At 36.4% G+C, this 23215-nt stretch overlaps 1 protein-coding gene across 1 annotated transcript in view; it reads left to right on the top strand.

Moving 5' to 3' along the window:
- Nucleotides 1–23215, top strand: part of MYO9A (myosin IXA) — a 216825-nt gene that overhangs the window by 125445 nt on the left and 68165 nt on the right. The window contains exons 19-25 of the mRNA XM_065900167.1: nucleotides 646–726; nucleotides 2487–2597; nucleotides 3469–3591; nucleotides 5935–6084; nucleotides 6899–7218; nucleotides 7506–9110; nucleotides 12010–12109. Coding sequence (XP_065756239.1) covers nucleotides 646–726; nucleotides 2487–2597; nucleotides 3469–3591; nucleotides 5935–6084; nucleotides 6899–7218; nucleotides 7506–9110; nucleotides 12010–12109 — 2490 coding nt within the window. The remainder of the gene's footprint in view (nucleotides 1–645; nucleotides 727–2486; nucleotides 2598–3468; nucleotides 3592–5934; nucleotides 6085–6898; nucleotides 7219–7505; nucleotides 9111–12009; nucleotides 12110–23215) is intronic.

The following is a 23215-nucleotide window of genomic DNA, read 5'->3' as shown; positions in this document are numbered from 1 at the left end:
TACCCTAAGAAACTGGAAAAAGAAAAACATTAAACCCAAAGCAAGCAGGAGTGAAATGATAAAGTAGAAATCATCAGTGAGATCGAAAACAGAAAAATAATAGAGAAAAACCAATGAAATAAAAAAACTGGTTCGTTGAAAATATCAGAAAATTTATAAACCTCCAGTCAGACTAATCTGGAAAAAAGAGGCAAAGCACAAATTATCAGCATCAGGAATGAAAGAGGGAACATCACTACATACTCAAACATTAAAATTGAAGCAGGGGATTACTACCTTCCTGGATACCCTACTGGATGTTTTCCCAAAGTTACTCTGAGACTGCATGAGTTTGAATAAAGTTGTTTCATGAAATGTGAAGAAAGGTAAAAAATTTATTATAGACTTAGATTACTATAAAATATATCTGCAGTATTTACTATTGCCAGTCTGTCAGCTTTAAGGTTAAACTGCCATCCTCGTCCTTAACTGGCCTCAGTTTAATCAGTATGGCAGTGTACACAATGTGCTTTTCAGAAACAAACCTATTTCTATGTATACCAATTTTTTTTGCTTATTTTACCAACATTGTTGTTTATATTTATAAACCATTCGTTGCCAGTTTGGAATGAGAGTAAGTGCTAATTATATTGCTTTGTATTGCAGGCCTCATTAAGCAAGCTGATGGAAACACTTGGTCAAGCAGAACCATATTTTGTAAAATGCATTCGCTCTAATGCCGAAAAGGTAAAAATGTCTGTAAATAAGAGCTTCTAGCTCAGCTTACTTCAAACCTAGCTTTAAATTCTAAGAATAAGTGGCGGGGAAGAGCTATCTATAATCTTTGTAAGGAAAACAGTGTTCTATATTTTCTATGAATATCCTTCTTATTTCCTCACTTAGCTGCCTGAAAAGTATTCATATGGGCTCAATTTAGCATCTCCTAGAATTTAGCATCTCCTACAGAAGCAAAAATCTCTTGAAATTCCATCATATAAAAGAATTTTATGCAACTTTTGTTACCCGTACCAAGGTTAATCTCTCTTGTTTAGATATAAGGTATCAGTTATTCTTACAGAACTTGCGTGGCATTTTTCATGTTTAGAGATACTTGTCTCTTCAAAATAGGGAAGATACTCAACATTCTTGATTTCTTCTTGTTTTTATATGACAGTTCCCCTTATTAGAGCTTTGCAAAATATATCTGTTAAGTGTGAACAGTTGTCATCTTTATGTCCATCATAGGAAAAAAATAGTTCTAGCCCAAACTGCTAAAATGTCATAGGAATTAGGTTCAGCTTTCTTAATTCTTGATAAGCAGTCTCTAGCTCTGCTAGTTATAAGCTTTGTGATCTTAGATGAGTTACTTAACCTTTCTATGCCTTAAATATTTTCATCTGTGCAACAATATACTGGAATTGTAGGACCAACCTCATAGTGTTTTGTGAATACATATGAGTCAATACCTATAAAGTACTTAGAATGTTCCTGGCCCATACTAAGCACTTAGTAAACGTTAGCCATTCTTTTATAGTGACAAAAGAGGAAACCATTTTATTTACAGTTAAATAGAAGTTTGAGTCCCTGTTATTCTTGCTATGCGAAGCATTCAATTAATGAAGTATTTAAGGGCACAGAATAAGTACTAAATAAATATTAACTGCTATTATTATTTAACATAAGTTGCCCACTTGACTTTTTTTTTTTTTTTTTGACAGCTGGTATGCCCCATCTTTCTGCAGGAAAATATTTAGGATTGCCTTAGTGGATCATTGAAAATAGTATTTAGAGAATAGGGAGAAATATCAGAAGCTCCAAATACAGCCTCTTTTGAATGTCTAAAAATATGCCTATGAGATACCTAGGAGTGACAAAGTGTCATGACTGGTGATGATCGAATGCCTCCCTTTAGCCTCTTCCCTATTGATGCTTATACAATGAGAGATCAATTCTCAGGGATTATAGGAATTTTTTGTTTTTCAATGTGTCATACCAGTATCATCAGCAAAAACTAGGGAAGTAAACTTCTTTTAACCTTGTACTAGTCATACAAGAAGAAATATGTCAGCTCTCAAGTTAACCAAGGCAACTGGAAGAGTGTGGGGTAAGTCGTTTCTGAGTGAGATTGTAGATAAAATCTTACTTAATAAAAATATAGACAGTCTTGACTATGTATAAGTAGGTTAATCTTGTTACAAATTTTATAGTGACTAGACTGTGTGGCCTGTGGGCAACTACATTCCTTTTGAGCTTTGAAGGCCCTCTTCTTCTGCAAGTAGAGAAGCCTGGAAGCTTGTGTCTCTTTTTTCCTTTTGGTCAGGCAGTTAGAACTTTTCTGAAGCTACCAGCTGGGGAGGTAAGATTGTCCCCTTACCTCTGCTGTATCTTAACCAGACAGCCTCCAGTCAATTCCTAGATATTCAAAACTTAACTACACTTATAAGACAAACATTAATTTGGAGATCTGTTCTCCTGGGTTAATCTTTTTTCCATTTGCTTTGTTTTAGTTGCCATTAAGGTTCAGTGATGCCTTGGTACTTAGACAGCTTCGGTATACTGGGATGCTGGAGACAGTTCGAATTCGCCAATCAGGATACAGCTGCAAATATTCTTTCCAGGTTATGCTTTTATAGTGATATTTAAATATATTTGTACATCAAGTAAATTATTCCTATGCCTTGCTTATTTTTTATTTGGGTCTCACTTGTTGTTTATTTCTCCTGATTCTTCCTTTACATTCTGTCTTTTGTATACAGAATAGAAGAGGGATAGAGAATACTCATTTCCATCGAATGACAACAATCTCATTAAGCTTGTGTTGTAATAGAATCCACTACTTGGCTGTTCTCATTTGATCTGAATGTTTGTTAATATAAGTTTACTCATAACATGGCAGTTCTTCACACTGATTATGCCAGTAATTGAAATACTTCAATCAGAACTATCTAGTTCAAAAGAAAAGATCCCATTTGATTTTTCCTAAAGTCTTCTCAGCAGGATTTTCTTACATAGGAGGCTGCCAGCAAGGCTCACAACTGTTCTTATCAGCTACTGCTGCTATGGATATAGAAATTATTTTGAAGCTTTTCAGCAGCTGAGCAGGTCTTTACTGTTGAGTGAAAGCTTTATTCTCAGTTGTACCCAGAAATAGCTGTCACCTTTGCTTATTTTTCTGCTAAAAAGTTCAGATTTTTGTTAAATAACCTTTTCTTTGGTCTTTAGTACAGCTTTCTCAAAGGGAGAATTAGCTTCTGCCCTTCTTTTTTTCTTTCATTCCCCTTTGATAACAGAATATGTAGGAATCACTATCTCCCCCCACCATTTTACTAATTAACCTTTTGAAATATTTTAAATTAACAAGTAAATTCTTGGTTTCACACTGTTTAAAATAATGAGAAAAAGATCAATAAAAGGACAATTAGCTAATTTAGGATTTTGTTTACATATGATTCTTTTGTGATTTTACAACATTTTCTTTTCACTTTTCAGGATTTTGTGAGCCATTTCCACGTACTTCTTCCCCGAAATATTATTCCATCCAAATTTAACATTCAGGATTTCTTCAGGAAAATAAATCTTAATCCAGATAATTATCAAGTTGGAAAATCCATGGTAAATATAATATATACAGCTTTTGCCAGATTGAGTGCATTTTTGTATATAAGGAATAATGGCAGTCTTTGCCGAGGAGAATGTTTGTAAGAAAGATAGTGTACCATATATCATAAGGAAATCGATTAGGCCAAGATTTTTACTTAATAATATAGTCAGTATTAATCAAATAGATTATGGCCAATGCTCTAGTGCTGCCTATAATTTTAACTGCTTAAAAAGCATTTCTTCCTAGGTATTGCACTGTAATTATCAACTCAATTTGTCTAAAGTGACCTTATCCAGATTCCCCTACTGTCTTTAACTAATCAGCTAGTCTTTTCCTCTGTTACCTTTCTTCTAGTTTCTTAGGCTAGAAACCATAACCATATTTTGGCTTACCCTTCACTTTAATCATTTTACAAAGTTCTGTTTCTGTTTTTTTCCTTATAAATGTTTCTCACATCTCTCCCTTTTTCTCCATTCTTACTGTTTCCATTTTAGTTCTGTTTTGTAGCTCTCACACATTTCTCTTACAGTAAACAGATCCATCATCTAATGCCAGTCTATTTTTTATTCCATTTAACTCACTCTACCCATAGTATCAAAATCATCATCTTAATATACTTTATGTCAGCCTCCTGCTCAATAAAAATCCCCTTATAATTTTCTCATTAAATCTAAACATCTTTCTCTTTTTCAAGAACCTCCATGTTGTGATGTCACACTGTTTTTTTCTTTTTTTTAAATAAATTATTTATTTACTTTTGGCTGCAGTGGGTCTTTGGTGTTGCGCATGGGCTTTCTCTAGTTGCGGCGAGCAGGGGCTACTCTTTGTTGCGGAGCACGGGCTCTAGGTGCGCAGGCTCAGTAGTTGTGGCACACAGGCTTAGTTGCTCTGTGGCATGTGGGATCTTCCCGGACCAGGGCTTGAACCCGTGTCCCCTGCATTGGCAGGCGGATTCTTAACCACCGTACCACCAGGGAAGCCCCACTTCATGCTATTAATTGTTCCATTGTCCCAGTATGTATCTTTATTCTTTTTTTTTTTTTTTTTTTTTTTTTTTTTTTTGCGGTACGCGGGCCTCACTGTTTTGGCCTCTCCCTTTGCGGAGCATAGGCTCCAGATGCGCAGGCTCAGTGGCCATGGCTCACGGGCCCAGCCACTCCGCGGCATGTGGGAATCTTCCCGGACCGGGGCACAAACCTGTGCCCCCTGCATCGGCAGGCGGACTCTCAACCACTGCGCCACCAGGGAAGCCCCTATTCATTTTTTTATAAAATTTTTTTTTTACATTTTTAGAAATTTATTTATTTGGCTGTGTTGGGTCTTACTTGCGACAGGCGGGATCTTCGTTGTGGCGCACAGGCTTCTCTCTAGTTGTGGCACATGGGCTCAGTAGCTGTGGCACGTGGGCTTAGTTGCGCCATGACATGTGGAATCTTAGTTCCCCGACCAGGGATCGAACCCACATCCCCTGCCTTGGAAGGTGGATTCTTAACCCCTGGACTACCAGGGGAGTCCCTGTACCTTTATTCTTATTTCCAACTCCTTGTTTTGCTCAGGTGGAGTCCTCTGTCTCTTGCCCTGAATAGCTTACTGTTTTCCTCTTTGGGTATCTAATATCTATCTGTACTTTCTAAGAACATTTTTTAATTTTTGACAAAATGGGAAGTGATGGATATGTTAATTAGATTGTGGTAATCATTTCAAAATGTTTATACATACATCAAAACATCACATTGTACACCTTAAATATATACAGTTTTTAATATCTACCTGCTCTTAATGTTGAAGTGTAAATCCTGTTTCCAAAGGGACTATGTCTAAGTTATCTTTGTATCCCCCTAAATTCCTAAAGATTTATAATAGAATGAAGGAGTAAATAAGTAAACTGATAAATAGCTTTGGGCAGCAAGAAGCCTTTGACGCATGCTGGGTTTTAAAAATACTTATCGTTATTGGTTTATTCATATTATGATCAAACTTTAAAATCTGTGCTTGTCATCTTTTTTTTCCCCACTCCAACATCCTTGAAAAATATGACATATTAATATTACCAGTACTACATTGGCTCCTAATGGTGAAGTTCCGAAGGGAATAATGTATCACAGTCTCTAGCACTGGGATCTTTGTAGTAATGTTCACCTTTCTAGTTCCCCTTCTATATTCTAATGCCTCCTTTCCAGTTTGAGAATGCCTACTTTGGCTAAGTTGATGGTAATATTTATCAGTACTGCTTGTACCTGTCTGCCACTGTGTCTGTTCTTCTCTAAAAAAGCTTACCATAGGAACGATGATGCATGAAATAAATTTCTCATTTCTTCTTAAGCTGTATGCTTTATCTTTTTTCCTTCTGGTAGGTGTTCCTAAAGGAGCAGGAACGACAACACCTACAAGACCTGCTTCACCAAGAGGTGCTCCGCAGAATCATATTGTTGCAGCAATGGTTCAGGGTCTTGCTGTGTAGGCAGCATTTCCTCCATCTGAGACAGGCATCTGTTATCATCCAGGTAGGAAACAAAAGGTTCTTTGCATGAGATTGGCTAGTTTATTTAGCCAGTGTTTTAGTAACTAGAACTGTTTTACTGTGAAACATTTAAGTAAGAATGTAAATTTCTTCAGTGGTGAGAATGTGTCCTACTCATTTGTTAAATGTTCACAGCATCCAACAGATTACCTGGCATATAATAATAGACTTTTAATAAATATTAATGGAGTTAAATTGAAATTAAATTGAATTTATAGTTATAATGTCTTGCGAGGTATGATTAGGGGCAAAGGAGTTATGTGCCTTAATTTTTGTTGGCAAGTTATTTTTAGTGTTGTGAGTGATATTTGAGAATTATATGTACATTGTTGTTGTTATGTATTCATTTTGGATGAAAGGTATCATATTTTACATTTATCTTTTATTTTCTCCCTCGTTGATTTATATGCTGGCTGTTTTCCACAGGATCTTTACTGTTTGTACAAGAAAATCTTTAATATCTTAATCTTTGCAATGTATACACGATGATGTTAAACCCATTAATATCGGCAAATTGTAGGTGAGAATATAATGTAATTTGTTAAAATTAATTTGTAGGGCATGAAAGCATCAAAAAGTTTTAAATTATTTTAAGTTGTATAATTAACTTCATTGAGGTTATATTATCTAAAATAGTTATTTTAGCCAGGCATATCTGGAAAAGGAAACTTTTTTTACTTTAACCACCCACGATTTAGCTGTTTAGCCACTTAACCTCTAGTTATGACATAAGAAATTTCTGTGAGAATGTGTTATAAGATATGACAACAGTTTTTATTATTTTGTCTTCCACACAGCGATTCTGGAGGAATTACCTAAATCAGAAGCAAGTCAGAGATGCAGCTGTGCAGCAGGATGCTTTAGTTATGGCTAGTGCAGCCACTCTTCTTCAAGCTTCCTGGCGTGCTCACTTAGAGAGGCAGCGGTATTTGGAGCTCCGGACCGCAGCCATCGTCATCCAGCAGAAATGGAGGGAGCACTATAGGCGGAGGCACATGGCTGCTATCTGCATACAGGCGAGATGGAAAGGCTACAGGGAAAGTAAGAGGTATCAAGAACAAAGGAACAAAATTATCCTTTTGCAATCACTATGTAGAGGATTCAGAGCAAGACAAAGGTAATCTTTTTTGCTATAATAATTAACTCCTCACTTGTCAAGTACTTCTTATATGTCTGCTCTAACATTTGCCTAACTTGAGTTAGAACTGGTTATCTCAGTTTGTCTTCTCCACTAGAAATAGAATTGTGAAATGTGCATCCAAGTTAGTTTAAGAAATACTTAATATTATAAAAAGAAAATTTTTGAGACTTTCCACTTTTTAAAATATTCTCAATAAATGTATTGTCTCCAGTGGTAACCAAGAGATATCTCTAGCCTATTTTTTTTTTCCTGTTTTGATATAGATTTAAAGCTTTAAAAGAACAAAGACTAAAAAAAACAAAACTAAAACTTGGATTGGCAAATATCAAGCCATATGGAACTCTGGAAGTTCACGGTTCAGACCCTTCAGAATGGGAGGATTGTTCATTTGACAACAGAGTAAAAGCCATAGAGGAATGTAAATCTGTGATAGAGAGTAATCGAATTAGTCATGAAAGTTCAAAGGACTGCTTGAACGAGTCCCCAAACAAGCGACAGGAGAGAGCCAGAAGTCAAAGTGGTATGGACTTGCAGGCAGATGTGACTGTAAGAGAGAGACCCAAGTCCTTGGAAGATCTCCACCAGAAAAAAGTGGGTCGGGCCAAAAGAGAAAGTCGGAGAATGAGAGAACTAGAGCAAGCTATATTTAGTTTAGAATTGCTGAAAGTCCGTTCTCTTGGTGGTGTGTCTCCTTCAGAAGAACGTAGGTGGTCTACAGAACTGATGCCTGCGGGCCTTCAGTCTTTACAGGGTACACCGGATAGTGAAAGCTCTCAAGGAAGCTTGGAACTTCTGAGCTGTGAGGAAAGCCAAAAGAGCAAACTAGAGCCTATAATTCTAGATGAAGGAGATGTGCCGTTCCTGTCACCTAAGATATCTAGCAGTCCAAATTCTGATTCACAGGACAATGCCCTCAGTACCTCAAATGAGACTAACTATACATTGATTCAGAAGAGGGTACCTTCTGACTCAGTGCATTTAAAGAATGGGGCTATGAAGGAAAAACTGGTTTGCAGTTCTGAATCCATTACCTGTAAACCACAGCTGAGAGACTCCTTTATTTCAAATAGTCTGCCTACATTTTTTTATATTCCCCAACAAGACCCACTGAAAACAAGTTCTCAGCTGGATACAAGTGTCCAGAGAAACAAACTATTGGAAAGTGAAGAAACACTTCCATCTCTTACTTTGGATATCAACAGGGAAGCCAGAAAGTACCACTTCCCAGGGGAAAATCAAGTTGTTGCTTCTTTGAATACAGCTTCTTCCAATATTGTGCTTAAGAAGTTAGAAAAGCTAAACACTGAGAAGGAAGAAAGGCAAAAGCAATTGCAGCAGCAGAATGAAAAAGAGATGATGGAACAGATTCGCCAGCAAACAGATATTTTAGAAAAGGAGCGTAAAGCTTTTAAGACAATTGAAAAGCCAAGAACTGGGGAGACTTTTCTGGTACCATCTTTCCATCAGTCAAAGCAAAGAATAGAGAGGCCATCCTCTCTTCTCATCCTGAATACCCCAAATAAGGACGAACCCAGTGTAACTGGGACTCCATCAGTAACTGTAAAAGATGCTGCTCTTGCCCCAAAAGACAGTCCCTCTGCTCACTTACCCTTGAAGGACCGACCTGTCACTCTGTTCTTTGAAAGAAAAGGAGGCCCATGCCAATCTAGTGCTGTTAAGGAATTATCCAAGACAGACAAAATGTCCACCCAACTGAATGTAGCCTGTAAACTCTCTAATAATCGCATTTCAAAAAGAGAACAACTTAGGCCAACTCAGCCTTGTAGCTACAAATCTGATGACCCTTTCAGAGATGGAACTACTAGGGCCATTTTCTTCACGCCAAAGGAAAATATGAGTAGTTCCCTGTAAGTGAAGTCTTTATTTATTTTTATGTATAAGTGGGAAACTTTTTGGAAATTTTCATTAGGGTGCCTTGATCTGCCTCAACTATTTGTATGGGTGCTACTCAAATTAGCCATTTTCTGTGTGTAAAAAAATTTCCTAATTGTTGACTCCACCAGCCACCTGAAATTGGATATAATTATACCCTAGGAGTCTTTGACTAAGCACAGATAGCAGGGTTTTTGGTTCCTCCCCATTAAGTGAGAAAACATTTGTGAAGGGCTGTACAGTGCCTGGAAACTTAGTAGGCAGTCAGCAACTGCTGGTTGCCCTAGAGCTGTTAGGTGTAGCAATCCAAGCTTGTTAGTATCAGGCTTTAAAGTTAATGTGCTTTGTCACAGCTGCTGGCCTATTTATGGTCTGCATTAAGTTCTTTGTACCTTTTTTTTGGGGGGGGGGTCGGGAATAAAAGCCGCATAAAATTTACCATCTTAACCATTTTAAAGTGTACAGTTCAGTTGTGCTAACTATATGCACATTGTTGTGCAACAGATCTCTAGAGCTTTGTCATCTTGCAAAACAAACTCAATTACCCATTGAAAGCAGTTCCCCTTTTCCCCTTACCTCCAGCCCCTGGCAACCACCATTCTACTTTCTGTTTCTAAAAATATGACTACTGTATTTATTTTTGTCTGGGCGGCTTGTGAGATCTTAGTTCCCCAACCAGAGATTGAACCTGGGCCTTTGGCAGTGAAAGCGTGGAGTCCTAATCACTGGACCGCCAGGGAATTCCCTGTGACTACTTTAAATACCTCACATAAGTGGAAGTTCTTTATTCTTTTAGGTTGTCTTAAGTAGTGGTAGCTGTGAGAAAGCATTTCTTAAGTGGTACATAAAAACAAATTTGATAAAATTTAAGATATTTATGTTAAGGCTGTGTATACAGTGAATTCTTTCTGTTCTTGTGGGAGAATATCACTTTAAATGAAAGGAGGGCTATATCTTAGGGCTAAAAAAGTTAAATTTCATGTTAACTCTGAAAATAACTTTTTCTCATCATAACCTAACTTTTAACTCTGTCAGTCTTTAAAATTACAGATTTTATAGAAACTCTTTGTAAATATGGGCAAGAGATCATTGATATTTTATTTTTCCACTAAAAATTTTTATACAGGAGTGTGAAATGCAGTTGGACTACATGACAACTTGAGATCCTAGTGCTGTGCATTAACCTAGAGATTGCCCAAAAGTTCAGACTCTGTGTAGCATATAAGCCTACCAGAGAATGTTAAAAACGTATTATTTTCTGTCATTCTGATTAATTTTAGTTATGTGAGGGGTGTGCATGTGTGTATGTGCATAGTTGTTACATCCATGAATCTGTTTTGTAGAAGACTTACAGATTTCAAAACCAATCATCCTTGTGAATTATTCCTTTTATCATTTTGCCAAGATAAAGTCTTATAGCTACTTGACCTAGTTTGCTTTACCTTATTAATATCTGTGTATCTTCAAAATGGTTATTTATTAGATTGTTTGTGTGAAAGTTTAAGTAACATTCGTACTTCACATCTTCTCTTGTTCTGTAAGTAATACTAGAAACATTAGCATTTTATAGAATCATAAATGTTAGTGTTTCTAAGTTATAATATCTAGTCCAGTTCCCACATATTATAGATGAGGTCACTGGTGCCCGTGGAGGTGAAAGGACTTGTATAAGGTCACATATTTAGAGAAACAGCTGAGACCAGAATTTGAGTTTCCTGTTTAGAAATCAGCATTGGGTGTCATGATTAGGAAGTAACATTAGATTAGTGTCCTTTCTATGCCATAGTGGTGATAAGTACATCTTAGTCTTCAGCTGGTTAGTAAGGGAGAACAAAAAAGAAATCATGGAGAAACTTAGAGAAAATGCTGTGAGTTTAAAAGTTAATTAGGGTGGTCAGGTGCTATCAAAGGTCCTATTAATTGTTTCTCTTTTGGAGAAAAAAATCGAAGGTAAATGGCTCAACTGTGGCAAGAGAGATTTTTAATAACCAAAAGGGTTATTCAGGACAACCTAGGATTGCTGGACTTGATTGTACACTGGTCAGAGGGAGATCTCTGAGAAGCTTTTAGCTATCAGAAAGATTGACATCTAATTAGCTTTGTTTAGGGATTATTGCATAGGGCAAAGGACAAGATAACCTAGGCCTTCATTTATAAAATTAAGTGGAAGATTTTGAATGCAAGGGCAATTACTCTGCCGAATGGTATTATAAGTTAGTGTCTACTTTAAACCCAGCAGTATGCTAGAAGGTAAGATATGATTTTCAGTGAGTTTACAGTCCTGTTATTGATAAATTTTAAGACTAATGGTTCTGAGTTAATATAGATAATTGGGGCCATAAAAGTACAGGTTCTGTTCAGATTTTCATCAGACACAGACATTCATTTCTACAGAGAATTTAATGATAAAGCAGTCATATCATGTGGTTATTCAAGCCGAATTAAATTTTCACAGACTAACACTATACCATCTTTATGGTTTGGGGGATACTTCTTTTAGCTTGATAACAATTTCTTATTCTGCCAGTGTTGATTTTATTCTAAAAATTTTAAACTAAGACCACCTATGAAAGCTACAGAGAGATTTCAGAATGAAAATTTGCTTATCAATATGACCATCTCAGTATAAAACAAAGTAATGAGGTACTCATCACTGGTTGGCTACTTATCAGGTGTTTTATAATGATTAGAGTAAAGGCCCCTTCTTCTGAGACTGATTCTAAAGATTTGGGGATTTGGTATTTTCCCTTTCTCATTATCAAATCCATTTCTTTGACCTGACTTGTTAGACTATATTTCATGCTATACTTTTAAGACTGCTGCCATGAGATATCTGCTAGGAATTGAGATGTAATCCTGTTGTTTTATCCTAAGTGTCACCAAGGAAGCCTTAAACAGTGGAAATCCTCAACTCCATAAACAAGATGAACCAGCTTGGAAACCTGTGAAGTTAACTGGGCCGGGCCAAAGAGAGGTAAGTATTGACTTTTGTTTTATTTATCTTCTATGCAAAATAGGTGCACGCTGTTTTGGAAATTATTATTCTTGTAGGTAGAGCACCTCATCTACTCATTTACTCCCAAGTGTTTATAGAGAAAGAAGCCATGAATTAAGTCTGTTACACTTAGAGAGGAATACTTCAGGCAGGGAAGGGTGCCTAAAAATCCAGATTATATTTACAAAAAAGAAGTTGCTGAGGAAAAGAAGGCAACTTATGCAAGTGACTTTGGTGACTCATTATGGCAGTGAAAGATGACTTCCTTGGCTATGGAGAAGAACAGTATAGATTTAGCTTCCATTCTTATTCTTTGTCCAGAGTAATGAATATGGATTGCTTTTGGTTATCGCTGTCACTTCTAGTGGAAAGGGCACAGGGGTGGAGGGGATGTTTCAAGAAATTCATGAGCTCTCTGATGTCTTTCATTGGCATCGTCTCCCAAAAACCAAAACAAAACATTTTTGTGTTATTTGTTTTATCATTTGGTCAAGCAGGTTGCCAGACCGGCCCATAAAAAGAAAGCTCGAATGGCGCGGACGCGCTCCGATTTCTTGACTAGAGGTACTTTTGCCGATGGGGAGGGGGATACAGAGGAAGATGATTACGATGACATTATTGAGCCCCTTCTCTCCCTTGACCAAGCTTCTCACTCTGAGCTAGGGCCTGCACCCAGCCTGGGTCAGGCCTCTCACAGTGACTCCGAAATGGTAATTTTACAGCAATATAAGAAAAATAGGCAACAAGCAAATCTGATGGGAATAGTCTTTGCTAATCTAAAGCTAACCTTCACAGCTTCTTCTCCGTATAACGGTTTGTACATGGGAAACCTCAGTGAACAAAGCAACTAAAGCAAAACCTTAATTTACAAGGACTTGGATAAAGGGCACTTTAACAGTATATGTCAAATCATAAATTAGGCAAAAAATATTAAAGTTATTTAACTTAGCACTAATGTAGGAGTTTTCTGTGTTATATCTTAAAAGGTCTAGAGCAGGGAGGCTCAAAATTTTTTTTTGTAAGGGGCCAGATAGTAAATGTTTTAGACTTTATGGGTTATACAGTCTCTGTTGCAACTGCTTAACTCTGTTACTGTAGAGTGGAAGCAGCCATAGGCAATAAGTAAACAAAGACACATGGCTATGTTCCAATAAAATTATTTACAAAAACAGGCAATGGGGCTGTATTTGACCTGCTGGTCATAGTTTCTTGATCCCTCCATGGTCTAGTGAATAGGGTATATAAAAAATAATCCAGTAGCTTTTAACTGAAATGGTATTCTCTTTTCTTTTCTTTTCTTTTTGGCTTTAAACTTGCTTCCCCTCTGCATTTTTTAGTAATAGAAAATAAACATAAATTTTAAAAAATTTAATAAGCAATGCCAAAAATGTCTTCCTGGGCCAACCGAGCCAACTAAAAAGCTATAGATAATGTGAATTTGTCTTAATCACAAATTACAACATTGGAGTTATGTTTGAATAAAGCTGCATTAAGAAAATAACTATTATCATATCTCAGCCCAAATTAGGCATATATAGTTTGATAAGTACAAATGTTTATGGGTATAAAGTGTTTGATTTTGAAATTGTCCTGGAAAATACAATATGAGTACCCTGTATGTCTATTATGTACTAAAACATTATCACTGAGGAGGTGGAATGATATGCATTTTATTTCCTTGCATATCCTTAATTAAGTTGGGTCTGTAATGTTTTTCTTTAGTATCTGTTCATTATGGGAGAAACATTTTAGGATGGTCTTCTTTTGACTCATTAAATATTTTATCTTTGAGCTGTTTTAAAAGCTATTTGATTGTTCCAAAGACCTAGTTAATTAAAATTTTTGCTAAGTTCCAGAATATTCTCATTGTCTTTATCTTTTATTGGAGATGGACCCAGTTTTTAAATGATAATATTGATATTCTAAGAAAGGGAAAATAAAAACAACAACAAAAACAGAAAAATGCATGACCAGTTCTCTAATTAGACAAATGAGTCATTACCCTGAGCCAAACGGTAGGACTGTAAAAGTTGCAGCCTGTATATCCATTGATACATATAATTAGAACCAAAGCGTTCTCTTCAGTGTAGGATAAAATAACTCCACTTTGGAGGTGCCCTGTTTTTGAGTTATAAATAATGAAATATACTCTATCATATGCTTAGTTGTTAAAGATGAAATTATGTAATGGAGCAAACTAATTTTAATGAAAAGCACTGCTATATATTTTTAGTGTAAATAGGGAACATGCTTAAATTATTCTCCAGAGTGTACATAGATTTTTCATTTGTTGAAGAATTTAGCATTTATAATTGCTGTTTTGTTCCTGAGAGTTTCCTTTGTTACAAACCTTAGTCCTTTTGGTGGTAGAGTTCTTTCTCACTGAGAATTACTGAGATGAACCAGGAAGTTGGGCTTTCTGCTTGGAGCATTCAGCCCCTTTAAGGGTTCTAGCTGGTAGTCTCTGCCTGTGATTCTGTTCACCTGCTTGACAGTCACTGCATGCCAGTAGTTGTAGAGCACCCTCCTGCACAGTGTGTTAGTCACCTCGCCAGCTTTCTCACTGTCCTTCTGTTTCATCACTAGCTATTTTAGGAATAGGTGGTGGTGGTTGTTTCTGGTGAACACTTGCATGAAGAAGCTTTGCTTTTTAGAATGTGCTGATAGATACTTACTGGGGTTGGGGGTGGGAAGGGTAGGGACAGTTTTAAAGTGTGTTTCTGTTTGTTTATCTTGAAAATATGCCATGTTCTAATGTTATCTGATATTGTGAAAAATGAAGTCTAATTGTTTCTAAATGGAATCTACTGAATTCTCAAAATCCGCATATCTTCAGGATTTTAAATGGGCTTGATTTTCTGGGCACAAGATTTTTTAAAAAACTGGATAGTTTTTGTTTTTTCTCTGGACAAAGTGATTTTAATAACTGACATTTGCTAAGAAGTGTGTCTGTCTTCGAGGAAGCCATCCACTGACCTTTCCAGTTGTGAAATAACTGATCTAATGAGATAAAGACAGTTAGAAATGAATTACCTGAAGGGGATTTGATAAGCATTACCTCCTGAGCTGGTGAATTGTTAATTAGTTATTACCTGCTGTGGAGGAGTTGAGGTGAGAGTAGAAGTTTCCCTCCTTATGACTTTAGTGTTTTTTTTAAACTTCCTACTTTTAACTCTGCCATTTGAATAACTGTTTAGTCTCTGTATGCTGCTTTCACTTAGTTTTTATACCTCCCATGTTTTATTTTATTTCATTTTTTTAACATCTTTATTGGAGTATAATTGCTTTACAATGGTGTGTTAGTTTCTGCTGTATAACAAAGTGAATCAGCTATACATATACATAGATCCGCATATCGCCTCCCTCTTGCGTCTCCCTCCCACCTTCCCTATCCCACCCCTCTAGGTAGACACAAAGCACTGAGCTGATCTCCCTGTGCTATGCGGCTGCTTCCCACTAGCTATCTGTTTTACATTTGGTAGTGTATATATGTCCATGCCACTCTCTCACTTCGTCCCAGCTTACCCTTACCTCTCCCTATACCCTCAAGTCCATTCTCTACATCTGCGTCTTTATTCCTGTCCTGCCCCTAGGTTCTTCAGAACCTTTTTTTTTTTTTTTAGATTCCATATATATGTGTTAGCATATGGTATTTGTTTTTCTCTTTCTGACTTCACTCTGTATGACAGACTCTAGGTCCATCCACCTCACTACAAATAACTCAGTTTCGTTTCTTTTTATGGCTGAGTAATATTCCATTGTATATATGTGCCACATTTTCTTTATCCATTCATCTGTTGATGGACATTTAGGTTGCTTCCATGTCCTGGCTATTGTAAATAGTGCTGCAGTGAACACTGTGGTACATGTATCTCCAGAATGTACAAGCAGCTCATTCAGCTCAATATCACAAAAACAAACAACCCAATCCATAAATGGGCAGAAGACCTAAATAGGCATTTCTTCAAAGAAGACATACAGATGGCCAACAAATTCATGAAAAGAACATCAACATCACTAATTAGAGAAATGCAAATCAAAACCACAATGAGGTATCACCTCACACTGTTTAGAATGGCCATCATCAGAAAATCTACAAACAGTAAATGCTGGAGAGGGTATGGAGAAAAGGGAACCCTCTTGCACTATTGGTGGGAATGTAAATTGATACAGCCACTATGGAGAACAGTATGGAGGTTCCTTTAAAAACTACAAATAGGATTACCATATGACCCAGCTATCGCATTACTGGGCATATACCCTGAGAAAACCATAATTCAAGAAGAGACATGTACCACAATGTTCATTGCAGCTCTATTTACAATAGCCAGGACATGGAAGCAGCCTAAGTGTCCATCGACAGATGAATGGATAAAGAAGATGTGACACATATATACAATGGAATATTACTGCTAAGCAATATTTTTAAGGTGGCTTTCATATCGTCTTTTAGTCTCTGAATCATCTGGAAGGTGAATGAGTTAATAAAATCATTTCTATCACTTATTTGTAGGATTGGTATAGGTAACAGTTTTCTCTGTATAGTTTCTTCTACCATTCGCTAGACTTAAAGCAATCATCTCCATGGGTATGACTCCCAAATAGCTCTCCAGAATTTGTTGACTTTATCTACAGTATGCTAAAACTAAGTTTTTCATTTCCCCCCAAAACTCCTATACTTCTTATATTCCTATTTCTGTTTGTTTTTCTCTGAGATACTCTTCAATCCTTATCTGTGTTGAATTTTCCTTCTCTTTACTATCCACTCCACAAAAAACTGCCAGAAAAAAAACATTTATCAAGGCTAAATTTATTAGCTTATTTTACAGTAAGGGAAAATCCATCTTGACTAGGTCTTAGTAATTTCTCAGAAAGGGGAAGTCAGGAAAGGATATTTATAGGATTTTAGGGCCTAGGCTGGTGATTTTGAGGGTCTTACAAGTTGGAAAACCAGCTGAATTGAACAAAGTTTATGACATAAAAAGTTTAGATTGGTGGCCCCAGGACAGCAGCCACACTATTGAATACTCTTGGTATTTACTTATTTTTTAATATAACTGTTTTCTATTTGATTTTGTCTAATTTCTTCAAGCCTGTTAGGTCTTTCTGGTTTTCTGTTTTGTTCTCGGTTTTTTATTGATTTTTTTTTTTTTTTTTTTTTTTTTTGGCTGCACCACACGGCTTGCAGGATCTCAGTTCCCCGAATAGGGATTGAACCCCGGCCACAGCAGTGAAAGCCCAGAATCCTAACCACTAGGTCACCAGGGAACTCCATACACTTAGTATTAATATGTGTATTTTATTCCCCCCAAAAGTCAGGGACAGTTCATAGCATTGCGACTCTCCACTGTTTGATTTGGTAGAATTTCCCTATGAAACCATCTGGGGTTGATACTTTTTTGTGACATAATTCTTTTATTATAAGTTCCTCTATTTCTTCTAGGAAAGTTAGTCTTTAAAGCTTTCTGTCTAATGGGGGCAATTTTGGCAACTAGTTTTTTCCATTTCAGCTAACTTTAATAATTTATTTGCCTAGAGGTCTGGAAAGTAGTCTCATGATTTTAAAAAATTCTCTGTTTCAATCGTTATTTCCCTTTTGTCATTTCTTATTTTGTAGATTTTTTTCCCTTACCTAGCCGTTTATTTTGTTAATTTTTTCCAAAGTAACAGGATTTGGTTTATTTATCATACCTACTTTTTTTTTCATTCTCCACTGATTTCTGCTTTTATGTTTATTATTTATTTTATTATGCTGTTTTTGGTTTACTTTCTTATTTTTCTAGCTTTTGAGTGGTTAATTTAATTCATTTAGATATTTTTATTGATACAGGTTTGTAAGGCTATGGTTTTTCCTCTGATCACATTTCAGATGTATCTTGTTTACTCTAATATGTAAAGGATTTATTATTTTTTAAGAAAATCTGTAATTTTAGTTTCTTTTTTTACCCAAAACTTGTTTAATAAAAATCTTTGAGTTTTCAGATGAAGAGCCTTTTTTGTTTTTTAATTTTTGTTAGTTTCTAGTTTTATTGTATTCTGATGAAAGACTTTATGATGCTTCTGTTTGATCAAATTTACTGGTATTTTCTTCATTACTTAGTATATGATCAGTTTTTGTGAATGTACCATGTGCATTTTTTAAATTGAAATGTAGTTGACGTACAATATTATGTTACTTTTGGATATACTATGTAATGACTTGACATTTGCATACATTATGAAATGATCACCATGATAAGTCTCGTAACCATCTGTCCCCATACAAAGTTATTATAATATTACTGACCATATTCCTTATGCTGTATATACATCCCCATGACTTGCTTACTATTAAACTGGAGGTTTGTACCTCTTAATCCCCTACACATATTTCGCGCACCTCTCCCACCCACCTCCCTTCTGGCAACCACCCATTTGTTCTCTGTATCTATGAGTCTGTTTTCATTTTGTTCAGTTTGTTTGTTTTGTTTTTTCGATTCTGCCCATGAGTGAGATCATGCAGTTTTTGTCTTTGACTGACTTATTTCAGTTAGCATAATACCCTCTAGATCCGTACATGTTGTCTCAAATGACAATAATTAATTTTTTAATGGCTTAGTAATATTCCATTGTTTATATATACCACATCTTTTTTATCCAGTCATCTATTGATGGGCACTTAGGTTGCTTCTATAGCTTGTCTATTGTAAATAATACTTCAGTGGACACTGGAGTGCATATATCTTATGTTAGTGTGGGTTTTTTCCTTTGGATAAATACCCAGAAGTGGAATTGCTGGATCATATCATAGTTCTATTTTTAATTTTTTGAGGAACCTCCATATTATTTTCCATAGTGGCCATACCAATTTACATTCCCACCAATAGTGAACGAGGGTTCCCTTTTATCCACATCCTTGCCAACACTTGTTGTTTGTTGAATGTGTATTTGATAAGAAGGTATATTCTCTATTCAGAGTATAAAATTTCAATATATATCTGTAAGCTCTACCTTATTAATTACGTTGTTTGCCTTCTACATCCTTATTGTTTTTGATCTGTCTTATACAGAATGTGTTAACGTCTCCTGTTATTCATTGTGAATTGTGGCTTTTAGTATTAAGAAGTGTCCTGTGTCAGATTCCATGTTTTTTGCTTGAATCCTACATAAATAATAATATCACAGCCTCTGTTTTCTTATTATTTCCACTTGCCTAGAATACTTTTGCTCACCCCTTTAGTTTTAGCTTTTCTGGATCCTTTTGTTTAGAGGTGTGTTTTTTTGTGCAGTATAGTTGGGCCCTGCTGTGTGAGCCAAATTAAAAAATTTTTCCTTAATAGGTGAGTTAAATCTATCCATATTTATTAATGTAACTGATAGATTAATTCTCCACTCTTTCTTATAATTTTGTTATTATTATGTTAAATTTTCTGTGTTTATGTTACTTTTCTTTGATCTTTTATTTTTTTAATTTCTTTTGATGTTTAGGAGAGGTTGTGTTCTTGTTCTGTTGATTGTTTACCTTTATATATAACTTTTAAAAATGCCTTTAATATTTTTTAATTTAACCAATTATACTCTAATTAGTCATTTTAAAATAAATAATATTAATTCTCACCTATTGTGACACACTGTTGATGAATTATTCTAGTCTCTATTCCCTTCTACTCCTATTTTTTAGGCTTTTATTTCTACTTTGTCAGAACATGTAATTTTATATATGATTCTTTCACTGTAGTCCCTACCTTTGTTTTTGATTTATTATTAAATGTATTAATTATCACTTCAAATATTTTGCAGAAGTTTCCCTGTTTATCTCTTGGTTGGATGAAGCTCTTCCCCTTAGTAGATTACTTACGAAGGGCCATCAATATGGAATTCCCCAAGATCTTTCTATGGCCTTGATGTTTGAAGGGACCTCTTGGCTACACATAAAGTCCTTGATTCATATTTTCTTTCTCTGAGTTTTTTGAAAGTGCTATTTTATTGTTGTCTTACTTTATTTGTTACTGTTGGTAAGTCTATTACCAGTCTAAATCTCTTGCCCTTATAAGTTATTTGATGTTTTTACTTGCATGCCTTCAGAGTTTCTTCTTTATATTTAAAGTTTAAGATATGTCTTTAAATCGATCATTACAGATTAATTATCCTGTATATCTGCAGGACTCTGTCAGTGTGTAAATTCTGGTCTTGCCTTATTTTTGAAAAGTTTTACGGGATGATAGTTTTAAATATTGTGTTCTGTTGTTTTGTTCTTCTTGTTTAGGGATTGCAATTACAAACAAGTATTTTTCTTTTCCTGTCGTCCATTTCAACTACCTTCTCTCTGACCATTTTTCCTTGTTTCTTTATATAATTTTATACTTTTTTGTTATCTTCCTGCTTTTGTCCCCTTTAAATTTTCCATTTGTGCTTTTTCTCCCTTAGGCGTCTCATAAGTTAATCTTCATTTCACTTTCTTATTGATTGATTGATTGCTGTGTCCTAGCTGCTGCACACAGGCCTTCTCCAGTCACAGCAAGTAGGGGCCTCGCACCACAGTGGCCTCTCCAGCTGCAGAGCACAGGCTCCAGCCACACGGGCCTCAGCAGTTGTGGCACGTGGGCTCGGCAGCTGTGGCTCACGGGCTCCAGAGCGCAGGCTCAACAGTTGTGCTGCACGGGCACAGCTGCTCCGCAGCATGCGGAATCCTCCCGGACCAGGGACTGAACCCACATCCCCTGCACTGGCAGGCAGACTCCCAACCACTGTGCCACCAAAGGCCTTTACTGTCTTTTTATTTCTTTCATGAGTTCATTCAACTCTACTTTCATTTCTACCCAGTTTTTGCTCTCTCAGGGTTAACTGTTCATTATCTTGATAGCTGCTGTTTCTTCTTTTTTGGCTGCATTGGGTCTTCATTGCTGCACTTGGGCTTTCTCTAGTTGCGGCGAGCGGGGGCTACTCCTCGTTGCAGTGCGTGGGCTTCTCATAATGGTGGCTTCTCTTGCTGCAGAGCACAGGCTCTAAGCACGTGGGCTTCCGTAGTTGCAGCACACGGGCTCAGTAGTTGTAGCTCATGGGCTCTAGACTGCAGGCTCGGTAGTTGTGGCGCATGATCTTAGTTGCTCCGCGGCATGTGGGACCTTCCTGGACCAGGGATTGAACCCGTGTCACCTGCATTGGCAGGTAGATTCTTTTTTTTTGTTTTTTTTTAACATTTCTATTGCAGTATAATTGCTTTACAATGGTGTGTTAGTTTCTGCTTTATAACAAAGTGAATCAGCTATACATATACATATATCCACATATCTCCTCCCTCTGTGTCTCCCACCACCCTCCCTATCCCACCCCTCTAGGTGGTCACAAAGCACTGAGCTGATCTCCCTGTGCTATGTGGCTCCTTTCCACTAGCTAGCTATTTTACATTTGATAGTATATAAGTCCATGTCACTCTCTCACTTTGTCCCAGCTTACCCTTCCCCTCCCTGTGTCCTCAAGTCCATTCTCTATGTCTGCGTCTTTATTCCTGTCCTGCCCCTAGGTTCTTCAGATCCATGTTTTCTTTTTTAGATTCCGTATATATGTGTTAGCATACGCTATTTGTTTTTCTCTTTCTGACTTCACTCTGTATGACAGTCTCTAGGTCCATCCACCTCACGACAAATGACTGAATTTCATTTCTTTTTATGGCTGAGTAATATTCCATTGTATATATGTGTAACATCTTTTTTTTAAACATTTTTATTGGAGTATAATTGCTTGGCAGTGGTGTGTTAGTTTCTGCTTTATAACAAAATGAATCAGTTATACATATACATATATACCCATATCTCTTCCCGCTTGCATCTCCCTCCCTCCTACCCTCCCTATCCCACCATTCTATCTGGTCACAAAACACCGAGCTGACCTCCCTGTGCTATGTGACTGCTTCCCACTAGCTATCAATATTTTACATTTGGTAGTGTATATATGCCCATATATACACTACCACTCTCTCACTTTATCACAGCTTACTTTTCCCCCTCCCCATGTCTCCAAGTTCATTCTCTAGTAGGTCTGCGTCTTTATTCCCATCTTGCCCCTAGTTTCTTCATGACGTTTTCTCTTTTTTTTAGATTTCGTATATATGTGTTAGCATACGCTATTTGTTTTTCTCTTTCTGACTTCACTGTGTATGACAAACTCTAGGTCCATCCACCTCACTACAAATAACTCAATTTCATTTCTTTTTATGGCTGAGTAATATTCCAATATTCCATTGTATATATGTGCCACATCTTCTTTATCCATTCATCTGTCGATAGACACTTAGGTTGCTTCCATGTCCTGGCTATTGTAAATAGAGCTGCAGTGAACACTGTGGTACATGACTCTTTTTGCATTATGGTTTTCTCAGGGTATAAGCCCAGTAATGTGACATCTGGGTCATATGGTAGTTCTATTTTTAGTTTTTTAAGAACCTCCATACTGTTCTCCATAGTGGCTGTATCAATTTACATTTCCAACAATACTGCAAGAGGGTTCCCTTTTCTCCACACCCTCTCCAGCATTTATTGTTTGTAGATGTTTTGATGATGGCCATTCTGACTGGTGTGGGGTGATACCTCATTGTAGTTTTGATTTGCATTTCTCTAATGATTAGGGATATTGAGCATCCTTTCATGTGTTTGTTGGCAAACTGTATATCTTCTTTGGAGAAATGTCTATTTAGGTCTTCTGCCCATTTTCAGATTGGGTTGTTTGTTTTTCTGATATTAAACTGCATGAGCTGCTTGTAAATTTTGGAGATTAATCCTTTGTCAATTGCTTCATTTGCAAATATTTTCTCCCATTCTGAGGGTTGTCTTTTCATCTTGTTTATGGTTTCCTTTGCTGTGCAAAAGCTTTTAAATTTTATTAGGTCCCACTTGTTTATTTTTATTTTTGTTTCCATTACTCTAGGAGGTGGATCAAAAAAGATCTTGCTGTGATTTATGTCATAGAGTGTTCTACTTATATTTTCCTCTAACAGTTTTATAGTGTCTGGCCTTACATTTAGGTCTTTAATCCATTTTGAGTTTATTTTTGTGTATGGTGTTAGGAAGTGTTCTAATTTCATAGTTTAACATGTACCTGTCCAGTTTT

The sequence above is a fragment of the Phocoena phocoena genome, chromosome 2 (genome assembly GCF_963924675.1).
Source record: "Phocoena phocoena chromosome 2, mPhoPho1.1, whole genome shotgun sequence".
Classification (NCBI taxonomy): Eukaryota; Metazoa; Chordata; class Mammalia; order Artiodactyla; family Phocoenidae; genus Phocoena; species Phocoena phocoena.
Note: the sequence above shows the minus strand (reverse complement) of the source record. Positions and strands in the feature narration are given on the sequence as shown.